A 24,357-nucleotide genomic window follows, 5' to 3' on the forward strand; every position below is an offset into this window, starting at 1 on the left:
AGGAGAGATGGCACAGATACTGAAGATGCTATATACAGAAAATCATCACCAATAACATCAAAAAATCCAAAGCATTCAAGCAGGAAAGACACATCAAATGTCACAAGAGAGAATGTTCCAGGCTTGAGAGGTTGATTTGCAGTTGGACTTCTCACATGGGCAAGTTGATGGAGCACTTTCCTGGGGTATGTTTATCTGGACTAACACAGGGAAGGCAGCTGGTCTAAATTAGATCACATGTGCAGAGGCCTTGCAATGGCGTGTACATATGAGGGGGAGGTGGGGAACCATGCGATGGGTAAATCAAGTGAAGACAGGACCAATGGCCACAGTGGGTCACTACCGAGCAGGGTAACCACTTGTTGAAGCCACCAGACTTGAGCAACAGTGGTGTATATGTGTCAGGACTAAAACTGCCTTTCAAGTCCTTGCCTAGGTCTTGTCAAAGCTGGAAGCTCTATCATTTCAGATCTGCAGGCAGTTTTCTGCTAAAAACATGACTACCCCTTTAGGGACATAGTACCCTATTTTCTTGTCTGAGAAAAATTACCTGGATGGGCCCTTTGGTGGTGCACATAGAAAAAACCAGCATTGTCCAGGGTCCTTGAGGAAAACCTGTAAGGAGCCATGAAATTGAATATACATTTTTAGAAGAAGTTTGGTAACTTAAAATGGAATGTTTGGCTGAGCCATAGCTCTGTTTTCAGGTGGAACAGAAGTGGAATTTTTTTTTTCCATTGAGATTCCATTTGCACTGTGCCTGTGAACCAGGGCTTGTCCTTGGTGGTATTAGCGTGTTTCTGTTATAATGTATAAGGCAGAAGATGGCTGGTGAATGCTCCTGTCATCTTGAAAAAGCATGGTGAAAAACAGAAAGTAGACCATCCTGGACAAAGACCACCCTAAACCATTGTGTTGATAATCTATGGGCAGAGTTCTTGAACATTTAATGGCTCAGGCTTGGATAACTGCCTGGATGTCAGACAACTGCATTCTGATCACCTATTTAGCGTTATGTGTGTGTGTGTGGGTGGCAGGTGTGGACGATGGGGAGGAGATGTGTTTTCTTGAAGACAATGGAAATCCCCATTGTCTATTATCCAGGATTGAGGTCAATACTAGGACAGAGATAGAAAGCTGGTCTTAAACATGATGCAGGAAGCACAGTTCCCTCCCTCTGCATCCCATGGTGAGTAGGCATGGACTCTGGGACTAAGACATGCTTGAGATTATTTCCTAGAGAGAGAAGCTGCTCTCCCTGCATGGAGAAGTTTAGAATGCACACAGCGAGGCAGCTCTGTGAAGACCTCATGAGGAAGGGTCTAGGCCTAGGGTGGGGGTGTTCTAAACAGGCTCACCGTTAGTTGCAAAAATTGATAGGTTCTTGTTTCCTTTCATTTACAGCCCCAGATACAGTCAAATATTCCTAAAAACAAAACGCAAGTCAACCAAGCAACATCAACAGCAAAGTTCTAACTTTATGCAGAGGAGGCTTTGAAGGGAAGGGAGGGCAGCTCCCCAAAACCTGACCCCAGAGTTCAGCCTCGTGGGATGAGCACCCACCTGAGGAGGCTGAGCAGAGGTCTCAGCAGAGTGTGAGAGAAAGGAGGATGGGGCAGGAGCCACACAGATGCCAGAGAAGGTTTAGGGCACTGCCACTTTCGACACACTAAGGAAGAGAGAGAACCTAGCAAGCATGGGGAGCTACAGCAGCCCGGCAGGCGAGGTGTTGTCATTCACGTCCAGTCTCTAGCTCGGTGACCTCCTTTGGACTTCTAAGTTGGTGCAGTTAATGCAACATACAAATTACAGCAATAACCATCGTGATGATGTAAAATAACGATATGATAACAGTAATACCATGATTGCCGTCTTTAAAACAAAAAACAAAAGACGTGCTGCTCATAAAATCTTGAACAATTGTAAAATGCTTTTCTCACTCTTCCCCTCCTATCTTTCTGAGCTGACTGTTCCCTGTAAATGAGTCATTTCAATAGGAATGTTAATGTATTTGACATGTGTCAACATCACCCTGAAAAAAAGATGTTGGATTGTTTTACTGGCACACACAGTGCAAAGAGAACTGACAATGTGTGTATTTGTCTGGGCCTTACACTTATGAGGCATATATAAATCTAACATCTCACGGAATCCTTCCGTCAGCCCAGGAGTCCACTCACCACCTACGTTCCTGCTGTCTCTCCTTAGAGTTAAAAATTTGCTCTTCATAGACTTGGTGTTCTTTCTTAAATCAGAAACATTGATGGAGGTTTTACTGTATGCACTAGGTATTGACAGTATGAGAATAAAGTATCTACCACAACATGTGAAGATAGTAATATAGAGGCAACACATACTAATGCACTTGAAAATGTACTTTGCTTGGCTGGGCGCGGTGGCTCACGCCTGTAATCCCAGCACTTTGGGAGGCTAAGGCGGGTGGATCACGAGGTCAGGAGTTCAAGACCAGCCTGGCCAAGATAGTGAAACCACGTCTCTACTAAAAATACAAAAATTAGCCAGGCATGGTAGTGGGCGCCTGTAATTCCAGCTACTCAGGGGGCTGAGGCAGGAGAATTGCTTTAACCCGGGAGGCGGAGGTTGCAGTGAGCTGAGATCGCGCCACTGCACTCCAGCCTGGGCGACAGAGTGAGACTCCATCTCAAAAAAAAAAAAAAAAAAAAAAAAAAAGAAAAGAAAAAAATGTACTTTGCTCTTTGGTAACTTTGATTTTAGGTAACAAGTATAAAAATTACATATAATGGCATTGGTTGTATCTGTGTGCTGGCTGTATACTGACTATTTTTAGACCTATTCCTTGGGAAAACTGAATCCTGAAAACTATATTTCTCCCATTCCTTTAGGAACTGGCTCCTGATTGGCTTTAGCCAATGGGAACCACTGGTTGCAGTGGGAATGCGAGAGAAAGAGAGTAGCCAGGATACTTTTCCTTTTCTTGTTATGCTCTGATCAGCATCTCCAGCAAATGTTTGTCTCTCCTCCAGAATTCCAACTCCACCCAGAAAGCCTCTATCATCCAAGCTGCTGCCACACAGCTCCGGCTTTTGAGTTTTGAGAAAGCCACATCCTTTTGTCTCTCCAGCCCTAGGAGAATCTAGCTGCTGCAAATCCGTGGGTTGCTTCCTCATACCCTTTAATGTCTTTGTACCTTATGATATGGTTTCCCATATTGAATGTTTGCCATTGAGCTCCTAGGCTTTGATTCTTCTTCTGGCTGGAACATAACTAATCTAGAACATCTAGAACATTCCAAACAGCAATACACATGTAGAAGTGAAATGTCAGTGTGCTGTTATCTAACTGGCCGGTGACTTTTCAGTTTGTTTCCTGCTGGCCTGAAAAACATTCTGAAAATTGCATGGACCCATAGGTATTGTTCCACTCAAGCTTTCTTGGTGTGCGTTTTCTGATAATATTGTCAGCATATGTATGAGTGATTCTTGATATAAACAAAAAATAAATCAACTGAGGGATATACAGTCTGAAGGTTGGAGGTAGCTGAGAAAAAGTTTTCCAGATGACTCTGAACTTTGGTGGGGAAAAGCTTGTTGAAACCAAAAAGAGATGGCAAATCTCAGTAGAGTAATTGGCTTCTCTCTCAGATCACCCCATGGGCTTTATCTAGCTGGGGTATTTTTTTCTTCTTTCATAAAATAGGCTGTTTTGCTCCCAAGTCACATGGAAGCTTGGTAAGATGCTTGGATTTCATGTTCCCTTGTTCACCAGACTTGTTATATTTGAGAGAGAATTTGGTCTTGTCCTTAAGGACTTTGCTATAGAAGACATGAGGCCTGGCTTTTCCGGAACTTCCAGACAAGTTGCACAAAGGCAGTAATGACTCCCAGGTTGAAAGGATAGGAGGCTGCAGGTCTCAGTGCTGGGTGCCCAGGACACACACACACACAGTCTACTGTGCTCAAAGAAACAGTAAGGTGAAATCAATCAAGGCTTCATGGTGAAGACTTGAGTTTGTCAGGTGCTAGCAGGAGTGAGACAGACTCAAACTTGGCCAAGAAAATTAGCAATGGGCGTACCTCATAAAACATTTAAGTTCAGGCTCATCTCAATTAAGCTTCCCAGAGCCTCAGGTGTTTGTCCAAAGCTTACCTGGGCCTGAACTCCTGGAACCAAGCAAGTTTGCTGGGGCCTGCAAGAACATGCTTCCCCATGAGAAACTTGGCAATAAGAACCCCCTCTCCTCATTCTCATACCCAGTCTAAAAAGAACCATGTGAAAACTATGAAAAGCAGGTTTCAAACATTTCTAAGCTATGAAAAATTTGGATTTAATTTTAACCAGCTATATCTAAGTCTGGTGTAAAAACTCAAAAGTTATCTCTCTGTCTCAGGTGAAGCTGTTACTTCTACAATACGGAATCATAATCTCTCCATTAGACAATCAGTGATGGGCATTGCCTAAAATGTTTTCCTCTCTTTCCTGAACTCTGGGCTGAAAACTGGATTGGTGTAAGCTAGATTTGGGGGTCAGATCCGGTCAAATGAAGTTAGTTTCCTCTTACTTCCTATAGTCATTAAAAGTCTTTATCTAATATTTTAATAACAATGATAATGACAATAATTATTGACGTTAATGGAACCCTTACTCTATGCTGGGCATCACGCTAAGCATTTTACAAGTGATTATCTCGTTTCATCCTACACTTTGGGTGGGTACTGTGATTATCTACCTACATGGTAGAGACAAGAGAAACAGGTTCTGGGAGGCTACATTACTTGTCTGAATTCTCTCAGTTATTAAATGGCAGGAATTAAACTTGGGTCTGTGGTTCCAGAGCTCATGCTTCTAACCACTTTGCTGGGTGAATCTCTGTTGAGATACTTTTCATGAGAAGGAACAAAGCTATCTAAATAAATTATTCTGTTAATAAGATAATGGGCATGAAAATGCTGTGAGAACTGCAAAGTCTCATAAAGGTTAAGAATTAATTATTACAAGGAAATTCTATAGCATGGGAGGAACACCAGAAAAGGGAAAGCGAAAAGAATATTGATCATGAAATTAAAAGACCCGTATCTCAGAAGCATATCAGTGTAATGATTATGAATTTATAACACTTAAATATTCAAGGCCTGCAAGGAAGAAATATGGTGAAACAGGGAAAAAAATTAATTTGTGGGGAGCTATGAAAATGAAGATAAATCTTTTCTTTCTTTGATTCTGATTTCAGTGAGATCATTTGTATAAGTCTTGGAACCAAAGCACAGACTGTATGAATCCGTGTTGAACCCCAGACTTTCAGGACTACTGTATGGCTAACCACAGCCCTGCAAGGCCAGGCTCAACATGTCACAGTTTTGCCACTGAACAGGAATCTTCGGAAGGATCGCAAACACTACATGGAAAATGACTGTATTCTTTCTGCAAGGCCACTCTCTTAGACATCACCCTTACAAAAAGAATTATGGGTTGGAAGAGGAGAAAGGATGCAAAGTTTGTGCCTTGACCTAAAAAAGGTCATGAGCACCTCTGTTGATCTTTGGAAACATTAGTTGCAGTGGATCTCAAATTCTACTGTGCAAAAGAATGACCTGGTGACCCTCTAAAAGTGTAGATTCTCTGGTTTCACCCCTAGACCTTGTGACTCAGATGTCCAGTGAGGCCAGGAACTCCTCATTGTTAACCTGTGCCCTATTTTAACAAGCCCTGCTGGGAGTTGGGATGTTGGGGGTCCCCACACCACACTGAAATAGAGGAATTCCCTGCTCAAAGACCCCTTTATGTCCTGATTACAATCTGCAATGAGATTATAGAATCATTAAATCATGATTAAGCCAATGTGGAGACTGATATGTGTTGTATGAAGCTATTACTGATTGGGTTTGTTCTTAGAAAACTAGACTTTCAGAACAGTGGCCAGGGTGAATTTGGGGCAGACCCTATACCCAGCCCTGTGTGAGAACTTTTATCTATAGACTCATTTCATACTTAAAATAACTTAGGGAGATTAGTGTTACTTTGCAGGTGAGGGAACTAAGGATTAGGACAGCAGTTTAAATACCTTCAGTGAGGTCACATGGCTAAGAAGTACTGAAATCAGGATTCTAAATCAACATATATATTTGACCATTTTCAGTATACCATGCAACATCTAAACTCCTGCCTTCAAGCAAAATGTGTCACGGGTTGATCGTGATTGGAGCAACAGTGATTCACGGGAGAACTTGGACATTATGGATGAATTGACTAAATTCACATTGCCGCAGTCAGCCCTTGGTACCTGCTAGTCTTACATTGGGAATTTATATCCTAAGGACTTAGTCTTTTTCCTAGTGGAATTGCAGGGTTCAGAGCCTCTACTCTGGGGTCATCAATGCTATCTTTCTACTCCTGGGGGAGCCTCTTAACTCTACTTCCCCATTTGGGACTGAAACTAATGGCTGCCATTGACCAGCCCCCATGACAAAGGATAAGCTTAATATATCCTGTATCCTGGTCTTGACTTGTCATGGTTATAAAAATGGGGAAAGCTTAGCCTTTCTGCAATTATAATTATTCTTCTAAAATATTTTAAGAATATTTAATTTTTATGATGACAAAAAGAGCAAACAGTGAAATATAGCAAATAAACCACTAAATACATAGTATGTCAAGTGGTGAACATTGGTGTGGAGAGGAATAAGCAGGGCAAGAAAGATAAGGAGGAGAGAAAAACTAATGTGTACGTAATATATATATTAGTTATACACACATACGTATCAATCCATATTAATATGTAGATACTCTGGGAAACATTGAACACCATTTAAAAATATTACCCCTAGTTCTGCTATATACAGATAACCACTGTTAACAGTTTGGCCTATTTCCTTTTGGGTTTTTTTCTCTATATTAAATTGGGATTATGTCCAATTCGCTTTCATAAGGTAAGCTGCATTTTTCACTTAGCATGTCATAATCATTCTTTCATGTCATTAACATTGCTTTGAAAACATGATTTTATATTTAAAGGTTTGCTAAGTACTATTGTAGGAAGGCACTGAAATTGATTAAGTCATTTCCTCTGTTGTGGGACATTTAGATTATTTCTCATTTTTTCACCCACATAAATATCCCACGGATGTACTTTCTTACGTATAAATCTTTATGTGTATATCTAAACATTTTCTTGGAATAAATCTGTGTTTTTGAGTTCGTTCCCCCAGGCTCTGGATGTATGTTGCCAAATTACCCCCCAGAAACAGGGTGAAAACTCCACAATTCAGTGATCTTGCCACTCCAGGGCTAGCAGATGCTTTTACAAGCTCTCTAAAGAGTTCTGTTCTGGGCTTTCATTGAACTGATCCAATCTGGTCTAGTTCTCCCAGGTCCACGAATACTTACATGCCACTTCCCAGTGTGATGCTCTGAAATGACCCTTCCCATCCACACCCTGGAGTGGAATATCTCTTCCCACAGGGGTGCCTTTCCCAGAGTCTGGAGGGGCAACCTTAGTCCCTTCCCCTACGTTTTGCTTGAGTGAGTCATAATCTATTCCTGGCCTCTCAGGGCCCCCCTCCAGGATGCTGTAATCACAGCACTAACCTGTGTTCACATTTCTCATTATTGAGCAGAAATCCCCCTGTGCCTCCACACAGCCTGGCTGCTTCCTAATGGCCCCAGCTCCCAACTATTAATGGCCCCATCCTCATTTCTCCCAAGAGCCAGCTCTTTTTGCTAGTGTTTTAAGAATCTTGATCCAGACGAAAATCCTCCCATGATGTCCATCTGGTCAAATTGAAAGTGATGTAAGCAATGAGACAGAGAGACGGGTGTGTCTGCATCGATAGGACAGAGGAACCTCCCAGGACCATCCATCTTCTGTCTCCTCCAGTGACATCCAACTGCCCCCCTCCTAGTCTGGGATTTGGGGATGACAGACAACATCCCTAATTGCCAGTGCCACACTACAGAGACGGGGTGGATGTTGGGCTCTGAGCATAGCCCCTGCTTCCAGCCCTGACAACAGCTTCCTGGAGATGCTACTTCTTTCTTCATGCGCAAATCCCACTCAGAAAGTGGATGTTCCCCTTTGCACTTGATCAAGTGGGAGATTTAATCATTGGAGGAAATGGTAGCAGGGACAGCAGAGACTTTTGTGGATGTGGATCTGATCCAGGGTTAGAGCTGTTTGTCCTATCTCAAGGAGAAGGCCCTCATCCACTCTTGACCTCAACTGCAGCTTCCTCAAAATGGATAAAATGCTGTGCTGATGTAAAGAATGGTGATCAGAAGTGATTACAAAGCATGCTGCAAGCACAAACATAATGATTGTTTTAAAAAAGGAAAATGTTATCAGCATTGGACAATGCCAGCATCTCCTCTATTTTTTTCTTTTTTTTTGGATCCTATGAAGCCACCTGGGGATCAAGTTTTCCATTTCTCCCTTCCTTGATTAGGATGGGATAAGGGTCACATGCTACCATGACCAGCTGCCAAGTACACGGGTTTTATGTTAGGCCCCTATTTCTGGGAAGAGATGGGTGGATGATCAGGGAGAGAAAGTAGAAAAAAAGGTTTTCAGTTGCAAACTCAAGAAGTTATCTCTGAACTTCGATGTAATAATTAACCAGTAATTAAATTATTAAAACAAAAATAGCCTTCTCTCCAAATCCCCAAAGAATTGCTAAAGAGTAAACTAGAGCTCTTGGAATGACAATAACACAAAATGGCAGCAGGAAGCTCCAGACAGGTGCAGGCTGGGAAAGCTGCCTGCTGAAACTCCTGCTCACCTGGATGTTGAGCTGCTTCTAGCACTCCTGCCTCAGTCAGGTTTAAGTAGAAAGTCATGTGTTAGCTCAAAAAATCTGATGATGTTCTCACTTGGTTCCAGAAATACTGATAGGGGCTGGAGGTTCAGAGGTGAGTAAGCTAGAGAAAGTTCCTCGTTTCATGGAACTTTCATTCTAATGGAGTAAAGGAAGATCATCAATTGGTAAACAAGCCAACAGACACAATAACCTCACAGCCTGATAGGTACTTGAAAAAAAATTAGTAAAGGTCATAAAATGTCAGTGTTGTTAGCAACGGACTGAGATTAAAGTCTGCTTCTCTGTCTTCCATTCCATTCTCAGGAACCAAAGATAAATTTTTGAAGGGAAAATGTGATTATGCATAATCATTGGACTTCGCCATTTCATTACTGACCCTTTAAATATTATCTTTTTTCTTCCACGAAACTGCACATGTCATGAAAGTGGAGACAGGGCTGCTTTTTCACTTCACTTCACCCCCTCACTGTTGTACATAGTGGGAGTTCAGTAAATATTTGTTGGATGGATGGATGAATTAAGAGAGGTTCTATCTGGTAGTGGTGGAGGGGACTGCTGTGACTGATACTTAAGACACGTGCAATCCGATTGGTATCTATCAAGGGAGCACCCAACTGGAGAAGCAATATGAAGCAGAACGTAGGTTGCCGGTGGAGTTAGGAAACTGACTCTAGGTTTGGCTCATCATTGGCTCCGAATATGTCAACTTCATGGCCCTTTCTGCTCCAACCCCGGCATAGAAGTGTGGAAAGGTAAACCTCAGAGCAGCAATTTGGTGGTATTAGGTCTAGAAGGATTTCCATTGTTAGGCCATTGAGAAGAACGGTCAATTCAATGACTTAATGTTGCAATTTAGAATCCCAAGAATGCAGGAGAGGTTGTAGGGTCAAGAGGAGATGAGCCTAGCCCTCAGGGATTCTTAAACACTTAGATTATGGTGTTTATGAAGCTACTCTGAGTTCTTCCTTTATTTGCAGAATTGGCATAATCACCAAGTAATGAGCTTTGCTGTTAGTACCCTGATTCTGTTTATACCCATTACCTTTGCTTAAACATTATATCCACATCATTCCTAAAATGGTTATGTTTCCTGTTTAAGCCAATTGGAAGTCTGAAGGCTAAAAGCTTTTTTGAACAATCTATCTGAAAGTCAAACTGGCTTCATCAAAAGGGCAGTGAATTTCCTAAGAGAAGAGAGATTCAACTTGAGGCTGGACATGTCAAGGATGCTAAAGATCAAACACTGGCAAATAATTGAAAAAAAAATGTTTGTATGAAATGCTGTCTGAACCTGACATTTTGTGAGCCTGTGACATAAAACATTCATTTGGTGAGCTGTCAAAGAAGACTTTATCCTCCTATGCATCCATGACAAACACTTGGGATGAGGATCCAGGGGTTTTTCTAGTCCTTGGTTTTCTCATCTGTGAAAAGGGGTTGAAAAATTCTATCTCCTAGAATTGTTGTAAGGCTTCCAAGGGGTAATACTTAGGAAATACCAGGTTCCTAGTCAGCACTTAATAAATCTCGGTTAAATTTGAATCTGAACTCTTTCAATGCAGGGGCACTGAAAGTTTAGCCTTTCTCAATAATATAAGCTACCCTGAGCCAAGGCAAAAATCAGTAGGACTCCAACGTTCCCACTCCCTGATTATGGAAGCAGTGAAAAATGTGTTGATTTTGTCCTTTTGGTGAGCTGTACACCCACCTAGCAAGACCAGGCCTAAACATATGGTCCCAATTTCTTGTCTCAAGGGAAAGACCAGTGTTCTTACAGAAGCTAATTTTTACCAGTTTCCGTAAAAAGTAATTTCCCATCCATGGAAAGTGGATTGGCCTGAACAGGCTCTGTTAACTGTTCTCAGGGCAGATGCCAAGCCCAGCAGAGGGCATTTGCCTGTGCTAGCTCTACTTCTATCCACTCTCATCTCCAACTTCTACCCTCTGTCTATCTGTGAGACCTCACAGGTCTGTTCCTCTATGAAGCCTGTCTTGGTTGCTCTAATTGGGTTTAAGTCCCTTTAGCGTACGTTGTCACTGTGTCATGAACATACATCTTTGTAGTAGTGTTAAGTTTGGGTTTGTGAAGGTTTGGGTAATATTATTTCTCCCACTTGACTGTAAGCCCTGTCTGTGTTGGCTCCCTATATCCCAGCGTCTAGCAGAGAGGCAGAACACACTCCACAGGAATACTTACAGAAGGGAGAAAGAATGCTTGTGAAGCTGTTGGCTGAAAAGAAAACTGAAAGCAGGAGAGACAAACCATTGTGTGGATAGGCGTCTCACTACACCGGGCAAAGCCGGGCAAACAGAGGGAGTGGAGGGTTACAACAGGAGGGATTTAGGACAGTGTTCAGGAAGAAAGCTGTTTTGCAAACATCCTTTAAAATTCAGGGCTGCCTAACGAGTTACAGTGGGATCCCAGGGAAAACAGCCAGCAATTATATCAGCCTCTGCAAACAGAATAATCTGCTTTGCTCCGATCCCGATTTTTATTTTCCATAGGTTTTAAAGAAAAGTTAGAAGATAAACTTTATGGCGAAAGATTATAAGCAGAGTTCTGGCTAGGCTTTTTAAGCTAGGGGGATTTAAGGAAAGGAGACAGTACTATCTCTCTGAGACCAAGTGAGTTTCTGGGGATGGGTGGAGCCGAAAACCTCTCACTTGCTGGGCGATACTGTCTTGTGTTGACGTTCAAAAACATCTCCTTTAAGTTATCAAAAGAACCATCTCTTAGGTGCTGTCTGTTAGGGTAGGAGGTGGGCATGCCTAGGTCTTCTCCTGCTGCGAAGGGAAGAAGGAAGCTAGCTGGGGCCTTTCTGCTGAGCCTGTTAGACAACAGCACAGTGAGTACAGACACGTTTCCCTCGAGTGCCAGGCTCAGAGCAAGGGCGAGGGTGGCACACAGGTGCCTGCTAAGCAGAAAAATGTCATGCCAGCAGGGGCTTCTTCACCGGCCAACCCTGCTCCTAGCTGGCAGGCCACTTCCCAAGCAGTTTACAAACAAAAAAACAGAAGAGACTTCATTTCTCACTTCATTTTTTTTTTTTTTTTTTTGGCTTCTGCATTCCCAGTCCCTACATTCTGAATAAACAACCTTTTGTTGTAAATGGATAACTTGTAAGCCATAGGCACTCTGGGAGAGCAGAGAAGCTAGCTAAGGTGTGGGGAGTGGGAGGGGGAATCTGTGCTCCAGGACTGGGCCTGCCTACTGTGTTGTTATGCGACTGGGCTACATGTGTCTCCATGTCTCCGCGTCCTCACCTGGAAAGAGGGATAATTCTGCATGCCATATTGACAACCACAATGGTGAAGCCATACAAGATGAATTAGAAGGAGGCACCTGGAAAAAAAGAAAAAAGGAAACTGTATAAGAAAAAAAAACCCACACAGTTTGTTAAATATGCTCAACTTGATAATTCTTCATAAAATTAGAATCACAGTGACTTCCAGTATGCAGTTGAGTTTACATGAACTCTGCAGTCACTTGTTAGAGAAATGCTTTTACAGACTTTCTTCACCAGGCAGAGAACTGGCTCTACTGTCTCACAGATGTGGGAAGTGACCAGCTTTGATCAGAGTAGCCTTGATCCAGTCACTTTCCTCTCTGAGTGGTAGTTCCCACATTAGTTGAGGGGAAGCTGCAGAGGTGGATATGTGTTGCAGGATGAAGACAAGATGTTCCCCAAACACACAGAACATGTGTCTTTTCTACTCATTCCTAGATTCTTGAGGAAGATCCACCTAAGATGCAAGTGTTAAATACAGTGATGGGGCAGGATGGGCCAAGGGTGATAAACATGCTCCTTCTGAGAATTGGTAGTTATGCGTAGGACTGCATGGGGCTGGCATAGCCCTGGCGACGTAGGTTCTACTGAGACCTATCCGCAGATGGGGGCCATAACCACATGGGCAGTTGTACAGCCATGCAACCACACCAGTAAGTGGGTAGAACCAAGAGTTCCCGTCACACAGACGTTTCCAGTCCTGCTTCTGCCTCCCCTGCTCAGTGTCTCTGTTTACCCATGGGCACACCAAGCTCTAAATAGGATGAAGCATGGCAACTACTCAACACAGTATCTGGTAGAAAGCCCTCAGAAACGATAGTATTATTAACTATTATTACTAACCCGAAGTACCTGGGGCTGCATATATCTCAGTTCTCTTTTCCTCCTGGGCAATTTCCATTTTCTAAAGTGAGGTCCTGCTTTTTCAGCAAGGAAACTGTGCTAAATGCTCCGCATCAGCGTGTGTGTGTGTGCGGGGGCGGGGGGGAAGGGGCTCAAGTGTTGGAAGGGGCCCAGAGCATGTGTGTGTGTGTATGTGTGCACGGGCTGGGGGCTTAAGTGTTGCAGGTGGTCCAACGTGTGTGTGTGTGTGTGTGTGTGTGTATGTGTCTAGGGGCTGGGTGCTCAAGTGTTGAAGGTGGTTCAGCGTGTGTGTGTGTGTTTGTGCACGTGTATGGGTGTGTGTAAGGGCTGGGGGCTCAAGCATTGGCGGTAGCTCAGCGTGTGTGTGTGTGTGTGTGTGTGTGTATGTGTGTGTGTGTGTGTGTGTTCAGGGGGTCGGGGCTCAACTGTGGGAGGTGGCCCAGAGGCCGGTTAGAGACTAGGAAGGACGACAGAGGCAAGACACGCAGCGAGTGCTCTCGCGAGAGTTCACCGAGTTGATAAAGTTATTAAAACACAAAATACACATTTGCATGAGGGGGGAAAAAAAACACGCGTGTCCGTCCTGTCCCTCCAGGCTGCGCAACGCTGGAGTGCGATGGGAGCGCGAGACATGTCGGACGAGCCTAGCAGGTGAACCTTCCACCGGCCCGAGCTCCGGGGCGCCGCGCCCCCAGCCCCGCCCCCCCTTTAAAAAAAAGAAAAAAGAAGAAGAAGAGAAAAAGCCGCGGGGAGAAGCACGGAGCCCGCAGCTTCCCGGGCTCCAGCCGCAGCCCAGAAGAGGAGGAGCCCAGACGCCCCTCGCGCGCCATTGGTCCATCCGCCTAGCAACAGCCGCGGCCGGACCAATGGGAGCCGCGAAGCGGCCGGCCCCGCTCCAGAAACTTGGGTGCGGAGACGTTCGCTGTCGCAGCCAGGAAAACAAACCACAAGACCCTTCACACCCCAGCCCTAAGTTTTCATTCGTACCCTGCCTACCCTCCCCCTTTCCCTTTGCAACTTGTCACCGTTCCCAGCTGATGCATGCTTTAGTCGCCAAATTCTGACGCGGACGGAGGGCCTTTTCAGAAGGTCATCTCTTCCCACCCAAAGGAGAAGTCTCATTAGAGGCAAAAGAACGGACAGGTTGAAAACGATTTGTCAGGTTTCCGAATCTCTCTTGGTCTTCTATTACAATAGCTTCACTTTTAATATATAGTGTGTTTTTGTTTGAACTGATCTGCAAGATCTGTGCCCAAAAGGAAGGGCAATTTGGAACACTTATTATGTACCCGGCTTTGACCTCGATTTTTGTTTGCTTTCTATGCCTTATTGCATTTAATCCTCTAATTAATTGTAATTCGGAGAGTGGGTTGCCCTGTCTCCATTTAATAGATGGGAAGTTGAAGTTCAAAATGGTGAGTGGAAGTGTCAGAGAAATTCTGTTAGTACATGGTTCCACGGGATTCAAACCCAAGCCAGTCTGATTCCCAAGACACTCTGGTTTCATGATGCCAGGCACCTCTGCAAGCACTTTTCAGAACTGGCCATAAAGAAATTCTCTGACCTATCTTGTTGGTTGTAGGTCCTGCCCCATACTGGAGAGGAAGACGTGCTACATGGAGAAGCTAAGAAAAGTTTGAACAGACAGGCCATGCTTGGTTTTCTGCCTCAGTCTCTTGCTATTAGATGAGACTCTTCTTTGTCCAGCCCTACTTCTACCTGGGTATCCATGCTTCATCAAACTTAAGCCCGGGTAAAAATAGATACCCGGGGTATCTATTTTTATCTGGGACTTTGGGTCTTCATTTTGAGGGCTCCCATGTCACATAAAACTATGATTAAATAGATTTATTACGGCTTTTCTCCTGTTAATTTCCTGTCAATTCATTCAGCAGACTCAGATTAGAGCCTTCAGGGGGAAAGTTTGAACTTTCCTAAAGAAATGGTGCATATTGCAAAAATCGAATCCAGACTCTCTATGTGTTATCCTCAAACCCCAGCTTGCTTTGTGGGTGTGTGACCAGCCCAAATGCACAGATTCTGTACTTAGAAGGTCTTACACTTGGTTTACTGCTCTGCTGTTGCTGTTTTGAAATTACTAATACGATTTGAAGAAGAGGCCCCGTGTTTTCATTTTGCACTGGGCCTGCAAATTATGTAGCCGCCTCTATGAATACAGCTTATTTAAATGTCCCAGAGGAATCTCACGTTTTGAGAATGTAGAACCTCAAGGAAAGGAGAAAGGTTGTAAGCTGGCTGCCCCAACCCACATCACACACACACTTAGACTTCTGCACACACCCTGCAGATAGTCAGTTTTATGACACTATAACTGTAATTTGAATCCCCAGTCTATTAAATGGGAGTGTATATATTTATGGCTGTGTTTATGTGCGTGTGTGTGCATGCACACGTGCGTGTGAGAACTCAGAGAGGGAATAGAGGTTTGGGGCATTTACAACACACAGATACAGCCCTGATTATTGACTCTATCCTTTCCCTTTGGAGACATTACAGGGGATTTGGACAGGCCCTGCTTTTATGAAATACACTCTTAGGAGGTTTTGGAGTGCCTGTAAACACTGGACTGTGAGTGAGGTTGGTGTGATGCCGGCTGGCCCTGGAGGGAACAAATCTTGAATACACTTCCACTGGGCCTGGCAGAAAAGCCACCTATTCTTGCATCTGTGTTACCCTGAAATCTGAATCTTCTTTTCTAGTAAAGATAGGCCTAGTTTTTATTCTCTGGATTGTGTTGATCTAATTCTGTTAGCTAAGAGATGAAATGATCAGTAAATCACCAATGGCGTGAAAGTCTGAAATAAATGAGAAGAAAGCCTGAGTGTTTCCCTCACACTTAGTTTGCCAACAAAGATAATCATACTCTGTGGCAGTTGTAAGGGACTCTGACATGGCTTTGAAACCATCTCCAAATTTTGGAGCACTTTATTTGGTGTTGAGGGAAACTGACGCCCTGAGAAATAGGCTAAGTTACTACACGTTACACAGCTAGGTGGTAGTGATATATAGGTTAGAATCCACTTTGCCTGACTTCTGACCCAGGGCTCTTTCTTGCTTTTCTGTATGAACAGAAAAATACCATAAAACATTCCGTAATCAGTTCCTGTGAAGAGAGGTTATTGACTTAATAAATAACCATATGGGGTCACAAGGGAAGGTGACCAGTATGTATTAGTGGTTGCTGTTTGCTCCTGTTTTGTCTATATCATCTCATTTAAGAGAATCTTCTGGATAATATTGAGAGAACATAAGCAGCATTATTTCCACTTAACAGATGAAGAAAGTGAGGCACAAAGTCATGGAGTAACTTGCATAGGTCCCTCAACTTGTTAATGGATTAGCCAAGATGTAAACTCTGTTATTCTTCATTCCTAGATAGCAATATTAAACCATTCAAATTATCATGGTGCCATGGTAGCCCATTTTAATGACAATATAGATTAAATAAATGAGTCTCGTCCTACCAAATAGAAGTTAACTATTTTGGTCATCATTAAGCTAACTTTGGGTCATTAATTGCTCTTAATTCAGTTTTGTCTCAAGTTTTTTGAGGCTTTATGGTAATGATGTGTTACTTCCCTTTGACATTGCAGACCAATTTACAGTTTATTTAATGTCAACTAAAAATCTCAGTCTAACCAAAATACAGTCTAATGATTTGCTTGGTGTTTCAGAAAAAATAAAAAATAAAACAATTATTAGCAAATGGCTTCGTTGATTAAACCATTTGGTTCTAGGTGAAATTGGCAAATATTACCTGGGGTTTGTTGCACATTCTCTGAGGTCTCAAAGCAGATCTGCTGATTCCCAGTCTCTACGGTGGTACTCACACTGGGCTGCACACGGGAATCACCTGGGGAGCATTAAAACTCCTGATGTTTGAATCCCATACCCTGCATTTCTGATGGAGTTGGTCTGAAAGACAGCTCGGTCATCAGGAGTTTTAAAAGCTCCCCAGATGAATCTAATGTGCAACCGAAGTTGCAATCCATAGGAGGAACTTGGGAAGCTGTGTGTTTAGTAAGCATCTCAGGTGATGGTTCTGATCAGAGGAGTTTGGAAACACTCCTGCAACTTACATGCTCTGTACAAACCAGGAGCAAGCACTCTGACAGGTTAAGAGAAGTTTGTGGGAGAGAAGCCAGAGACAGCCTAGAGATTGCCTACAATCAGGCTCACCTGGCATAATTTGTGCATTTTCTAGGAAATAGAGTTTTGAGTGATGAATTGAAGAGAGAAAGAACTAGCCAGAACCTTGAAATCGCTTACCATTAATTCTGTCATCCTCTTACACAGCCACCCCTTTATCCTCCAAGTCTATATTTATTGGTCATCTGTTATATACTATGAATCACTTTAGTGAAGGGCTAATAACCCACTGATGAATAATAATGTAGATACCTGGGATCTTGTAATATTTAAAATGCTTTTGGCTGGCTTAAAAGACTGAGGAAAGTCTTGACTGAATTAAAATAAAACAAACAGGATAGTATATTTGCATCCTGGCCCTTTTCATCGTACTTCTTCTTTCTCAGAGAAAGCTTACATATAATGGCAGCAAAATCCATTGAAATCCTGATTTAGAAACACTTAGCAACCCTTGTCAACAATGAGTCCCATGGTATTTTTAGCATCTCATCAGAATTAAAACAAATAAACAAACAAACAAGCAAGCAAAATCTCTACACAATGGAGCAATCTTGGAGAGGGAAAATTATAGCTTACTGATCAAGTTTTAGGGACAGATTTCTAACCATCTTACTGATCGAGTTTTAGGGACAGATTTCTAACCATCAAACCATAGGCGGTAAAAGTACACGGATTCCAGCCACTCCTGGGCAGAGAGAAGTTGACCAATTTGGAAGGTAATATTCCGTCCTAAGTAAAGGAAAGAGTAGCGATTTTCTTCCTCCCTTCTTCTCCACTCTTCTTCTTTCCCTGAAAGGTTTCATATTCCAGTTCATATATATGTGTCCAGTTCACACTAACACAACTTTTGTTTTTGAGATGGAGTTTTGCTCTTGTTGTCCAGGCTAGAGTGCAGTGGTGCCATCTCGGGTCACTGCAACCTCCTCCTGGGTTCAAGAGATTCTTGGGCCTCAGCCTCCTGGGTAGCTGGGATTACCAGGAGCCTGCCACCACACCTGGCTAATTTTTGTATTTTTAGTAGAGGCGGGGTTTCGCCATGTTGACCAAGCTGGTCTCGAACTCCTGACCTCGGGTAATCCATCCGCCTCGGCCTCCCAAAGTGTTGGGTTTACTGGTGTGAGTCACTGTGCCCGGCCATACTAAGACACTTTCAACCTTAGCATGTCCAGTGCTCAAATCCTGTCTGGTGGTGCTTTTATACTGGGCTTGGAAGAAGCATTGGATAGCAAGAGGTATATAATCTAAGTGATAATTTTGATTTGCATTTGTAAGAGATTGCTGGGCTTAATTTTTATATTCCTGTGATTTAGTGGAGGGAAAGGAGAACAAGGCAAAAACTAAGCCTTTTATTGAACTCCAATAAGGCCTCTTCCATCCCTGCTGTCTGGAATAGCTTGGGATGGGGCATGTGTTCTGTTCCACGTAGAGTCTGGCGTTTTCTCTTATGTAAGTGTCTCATAGGGACAGATCTGCCTGCTGTGCATCTTGGAATGATAAGCAGGTATGAACAAGCCTGGTGGCCCCAGGACATGGCAAGGTGTGCATACCTACATGACACTGAATGTCCTCAGCAAACCTGGGTGTTTTGCAGTCCCCTGTGTTTTAGAGCCTATGAACTATGTAGGGGTGTCCAATTCAGCAAGCATCGTTCCAGTGCCCGAAAAGATGTTCTGTTTCTAGGAAAAAGCTGAAAAACTCATCATTCAGATTGAGAAGGAGACAGATTGAGAGGGAGGGTCTGTTGGAGGCAGCATTTCTAATGCCCACTTGTTTCTACTGGAATCTTTGTTGGAGTTCTGTGGTTCAAAGCCCAATGTGCTATCTAGATTATAGGTTATACTCGGGAGCTATATTTTATTGTGGATGCATGGACAGGGAGGTGCTAAAAGTCAAACATCATCATATTTGATGATTAGAATTGCATCTCATTCCTCACTGAAACCCCTTCATGGAAGAACATTTGTTCTAATGGTCATTTCTTTAAAAGGAAACATTCTGGTCTTTAAGGAGGTAGGATATTGAATATACATTTTAAAATTTCCACTAAGGTGCATTTTCCAAAATTCCTATTTTATATATATGTGTGTATATACGTGTATGTGTGCATATTTATATGCATACATATGAATATATATCCATATGTACAACATTCATATTTATATATAAATGAATAAATTCAGCCTTTGATTTTCTCCATATCTGAAATTAAGTAAAGAAGATCTAATTTACAAAATAATATTAATTGTCATGAATTGAGCTTCTGCACCTTGTGATCTTTGCAAATTATCTTTAGATGTTCGAATTTCTTTCTTGTTCCCTCTTTCTCATTCATCTCTTCCCAGCCAGCTCCCTCCATCTCCTCTTCCAACCCTTTCCTGCCTCTCTATGGCCACACAGACTTGAAGAACCAGTTTCTCTCCTTGCCTTTACTCCAAAGTCATAAACTTAAAAGAAAACACATGGCCCAGAACAGGGTGCTGTCTTCAGTTTCCTTTTGCCTTCTCCTGATACTTTCTTGTTAGTTTTGGATTCTGCCCTGAAAACCCCAAGAGCACACTTTCTAGGTATGGAGAAAATAGGGTGTTTTTCCCCCCAACCTCAGCAGAATCTTGCTGAGTGTGTGGGATGCACCAACTCAGTGGTGCAAGATTTGATTGGAAGCAGCTGATGAGCCCCAGCCATCTGGTGAGTGTGCTCACCAAACAGCCTGTCCCTTGTGGTTGCTTAAGAAAAACATTTGTAGTCTCTGGGTCACACTGCTTCTCTTTTGTTCTCTTAAATGTTGAATTTAGGCTTGCCTTTATCCCAGAAGGACGGGACAAGGCAAATAGAAAGAGGGCTGCAAGCTCATGGGAGAGACTCCAGGTCTGTGCACCACTGTGACCTCATATCTAAACATTGACCTTCTAGACCCTTCCCTTTAGTGAACATAGGGATTTATAATCCCCTTCCTGCCCTTCACAGATCATTGTCTTGGGGCCTTTTATAAGGCAGAGCTTTGGTGTTACCTTGTAGTAGGGCCACCTCCCTGTTCTTTTTCAGGAGACTTTAAGCTCCCTGAAGCCAGGCAATTGCTCTGATCAGAGCCTGACACAGGGTTACCACTTAATACATATTTTTAGGATGCTTCAATGCATAAGTGAGTGTTGCCTCTTTTCTTAGCCTCTCCAACCTACTTAGAAGTGGAGAAGGGAGGTTTGACCAAAGGACACAGACTTGATTTTGGAAGTCATGGATTCACTACGTCCCCAGCATTGTCCTTAAAGGACCCCCTTCTTCAGAAGGTACCAAGATTTGCTCTGGGGACTTCCAATATCAAAGGTACCCTTAGGTTATGGATGCTCCTACTGGCCAGATGGGCTCCAGTCTCAGGGAGTGAACATGCAAAAGAACTCTCCTCCTGAACATTTGCCTGGCTGGGGCCCCCCTTTCACCTGGTCATGGTAGTGAGAGCTTGGCATGTGGGCAGTAAGGCAGGCCTCTGTTTGCTATACGCATTCTTAACGTTTATTAAAAATTTATTTTTGTATTTTTTATTAATAAACTAAGAACAGTTTTAGATTTACAGAAAAATTGGGCACATAGTAGTGAGTTCTCATATTACCTCTTTCCCGCCCCCTGCACTCAGTTTTCATTATTAATATATTAGTGGGGCGCATCTGTTACAATCAGCAAACTAATATCAATACATTATTATTAACTAAAGTCCCTAATTTATTCAGATTTCCATGTTTTTTCCCCTAATATCCTTTCTCTATTCCAGGATCCAATCGAAGATTCTATATTCCAGTTAGTTGCTGTGTCTCTATGAGCTGGGACAGGTTCTCAGACTTTCCTTGGTTTTGATGACATTGACAGTTTTGAGAAATACTGGCCAGTTATTTTCTAAATGTCCCACCAGTGGAATTTTTTCTGATGACTTTCTCATGATTGGACTGCATTTAAGGGATCTTGGGAGAAAGACTCCAGAGGTAAAGTGCCCTTCTCATCACACCACATCAAGGGCACATACTATCAACAGGATTTGGAATTGTTGCCATTGACCTTGATTACCTTGATTACCTGGCTGAAGTATTGTTTGCCAGGTTTTCTCATTGTACAGTAACTCTTGTCCCCTACCTTCTATACTGTACTCTTTGGAAGAGAGTCACTATAGCATATGGATTTTTGTTCTCCACTGTGAGTAGCATGATGTCATTTCTCAAGGGTGTGTATTGCAATAGTTTTATGTGGTCTTATATATGTATGTCTCCTTATACAGAGAATGGATTCTCTGTGTGTTTTTGATATTAGGTTGGTGCAAAAGTAATTGCAGTTTTTTGCCATTAAAAGCAATGCTTTGCAAATTTTATAAAATACAGAGTTATGAGCAAAATTATTTGCGTGGGTATGTGTGCGTTTGTGTGTGTGTGTGTGTGTGTGTGTGTATTGTGAGGTCAAAATTACATGCAAAAACTTAATAGATTTATTTCTGTTACATTTTAAGAAAAAAAAGATATGGTTACCCTGTATGTACCTATTTCTTTTAGATTATATTTAGCTAAGAAAAAGATGGCTAAGTTGACAAGAGTGATGTAATAATAATAGCAACCTCTGACATTTATCAGGTGCTTAGTAGGACCAGTCCTGTTCCAAAGATTTTACATGCATCTTATTTGATCTTATATCAACCTTTGAGATAGCTGAGCGGCTTTGGATCATCCACTTAACTGCTCTATTCTTCCATTTCCTCATCAGTTTTACGGAAACTAGAGAAATATCTACCTTATGAAATTTTTATGTGGAATGAATGGGATTGTATGTGTGTGAGTCTCAGATAATGTAATAACCAGCCCAAGGTCACTCAGTTAATAAATGGGAGAAGTGTGGCTCAAATCCAAGTGCAAATCATTCCATATCCATGTTTGTGAATACCGTACTGTATGCTGTATGTCCTCCTGGATAAAGTACCATCTCATTTGAGTTATTCTGGTAAAGGAAGGAGTAGGAAAGGATGATACTGGAGACCCAAGGATGCAGTTTTCTGTTTTTTCCTATCACCACATAATTTTGGGGTAGGGTTGGCCATGAATCAGAAGCATCTGTTGAATGGGTTTTTCATGAACTGTCCTTTTATTTTCTCTTCTCAGAAGAACATCCTAGCACATCCCAAGACCATGACTTTAAAGCTGCTTTATTTTATTCCCTCCTAAAAGCTGAATTTGTGGAATCTTCTGAGCTAACACTCATCTCCTTCTTCCCTTGTTTGATGAGTTGTTGGTCAGTCTTCAAAGAGCCCATCTTCCTTGAAAGTATGATATGCCTCTGTCACTAGTTTGATTTGGAGAATTGCAACCACTGGACATGAAGCTTAGATGTACCCTGAACTTGAAATGATCCCCAAAAATTCCAAGATTGGTGAGTAAACTACTGTCACCCCTGTGAGGTTATTATGTTGACTTGTTTTAATTTTATAAAACTCAGAGGCGGGGAAGGAAATCATCCTTCACCTTCTGTTGCTGAAAAGCATGCTGCAGAAAAAAAAATTGTGATTCTTAGCAAAGATGCTAGGGACAAAATTTCTCTTCGGAAACCCTGAGAAGCAGAAGTCCTTTCTCTTTCTGGGCAATCTCAAGGTAGCTTGAGTTGTAAATACATACTGGTTTTAATTGTCCTCCTGAGTGGCCTTGCAACCCATGACCAGAACTGGTCAAAGATTTTTATTTCACCCAACCACAGGGAGGAACATGAAGGCATGGTCACTAGGTGTTTAATCAGCAGGTGAAGTCAAGCCTTTAATTCTTTGTATACTGCAGTCAATAGAAAGTTATTGCTTAATTAACCCCTTTGAATGAATACCTGATAATTAATAAACCCATAAAGTATACCCTAAGGCTTTAAGTTGAAGAAGGCTCCCCTCTTCAAGTGGAAAAGAGAAGAAGAAGAAAAAAAAACATGCTGAACTAATGGGAAAAAATTCCAGTAGAAGGCAAAGCAATTAGGATTAGTGAATTCCATTTCATTTAAAGTTCCAAGATAGAGGAGCCATTTATCTAACAAATTAATAATGGGAGTGACTTGCCTAATATAGTAACAAGTCCTTATATTTTATTAGTGGAAATCCAAACCAAGTAATTTAATGATAGACAAGTTTCCATATATATAATTTTTTTGTTAGGCTTTTTAAAAAAATTGTCACCATACTCAGATAGTTTTAGATTTATGCATCGCTTCTAAATTAGTCCCCACTTCAGTTTGGAATGATACATTTAATATTATGGCTCTGTAGAAAAATCAATATTTTTTTAGTGTTTTCTTTCATTTTAAAGAGCTTCGTCATCTGGCTAATTGTGTCACCATAAAAAAAATAGAAGAGTTGAGGAGGTGGTTCATGTTTTGCAAGTATCATTAAATTTGCCGTGTGTTACAAATGGGGTCTTCTGGGGGCCTGATGAATGCAGGAGCTGTGGGGCAGAGCAGAAGGGAAGGTATTAATGTAGGGCTACTAAACAAATCTGTCTTTCTAAATTGAGAGAAAATATGAGATATATCCTGAAAAGTGTTTGCAGTAGCAATAGCATGACAGAGATCCACTATGGTCTTGAGTTCTCATGGAGCCTCTGGGGTTTGCCTGAGACCCAAGGCAGGTGAGGAGGCCTTGAGACTTCTACCCCTCTGATCTTCTCCCCAGATAAGGAAGAATTTATTAATCATCCAGCAGGTATTTACTGTGCCTCTGCTGTATGTCAGATATTTGATGCTAGTCCTTGCCTTACCCGCAAACCAATGAGGGAGCAGCTACAATAGCCTCACGTGGCCTCTGCTCTCAAAGTTTGCCTCTGCATTAAATTCCTAGAGAAGAATATGCTTCAGTGTGGGGAAGGGCAAGAGCACTAGTCGAGGGACATATAGTTCAAAAAAATCAAAGATTTTGGAGAAAAGCACAATGGCACCGAAGTTCCATCGGCCATGACCTTGCACAGGGCTGAGCCTCAGCTTCTGCAACCTGCAAAACAGATATTTTCCACACACACTAGTTATTGTGTTGTACATAAAATATCTGGTATATGGTGAACACATAGAGGTCCTGGAGAATAAAATGAGACTGCAGTGAAAATGTATTTTGAAAGTCAAAAAAATACAGCATCAATTTAAGATACTAATAATTTTAGCAAATGGTGGGAGAAATATATTGCTTGGAAGGCAGTTGAGATATATTTATTTATTTGCTAGCTACTCTATTTTGATGCCTCTGTCTTTTGATTTTG

At 42.2% G+C, this 24,357-nt stretch overlaps 1 protein-coding gene across 1 annotated transcript in view; it reads right to left on the reverse strand.

Moving 5' to 3' along the window:
* LOC103892713 (uncharacterized) overlaps nucleotides 1–13,612 on the reverse strand; it is a 49,124-nt gene extending 35,512 nt beyond the window's left edge. Inside the window, exons 1-3 of the mRNA XM_009250970.2 lie at nucleotides 13,511–13,612; nucleotides 12,054–12,132; nucleotides 551–615 (exon numbers count right to left, since the gene is read on the reverse strand). Coding sequence (XP_009249245.1) covers nucleotides 551–615; nucleotides 12,054–12,132; nucleotides 13,511–13,573 — 207 coding nt within the window. The 5' untranslated portion in view covers nucleotides 13,574–13,612. The remainder of the gene's footprint in view (nucleotides 1–550; nucleotides 616–12,053; nucleotides 12,133–13,510) is intronic.
* Nucleotides 13,613–24,357: the final 10,745 nt, after the last annotated feature.

This window comes from Pongo abelii, chromosome 18 (genome assembly GCF_028885655.2).
Source record: "Pongo abelii isolate AG06213 chromosome 18, NHGRI_mPonAbe1-v2.0_pri, whole genome shotgun sequence".
Taxonomy (NCBI): domain Eukaryota; kingdom Metazoa; phylum Chordata; class Mammalia; order Primates; family Hominidae; genus Pongo; species Pongo abelii.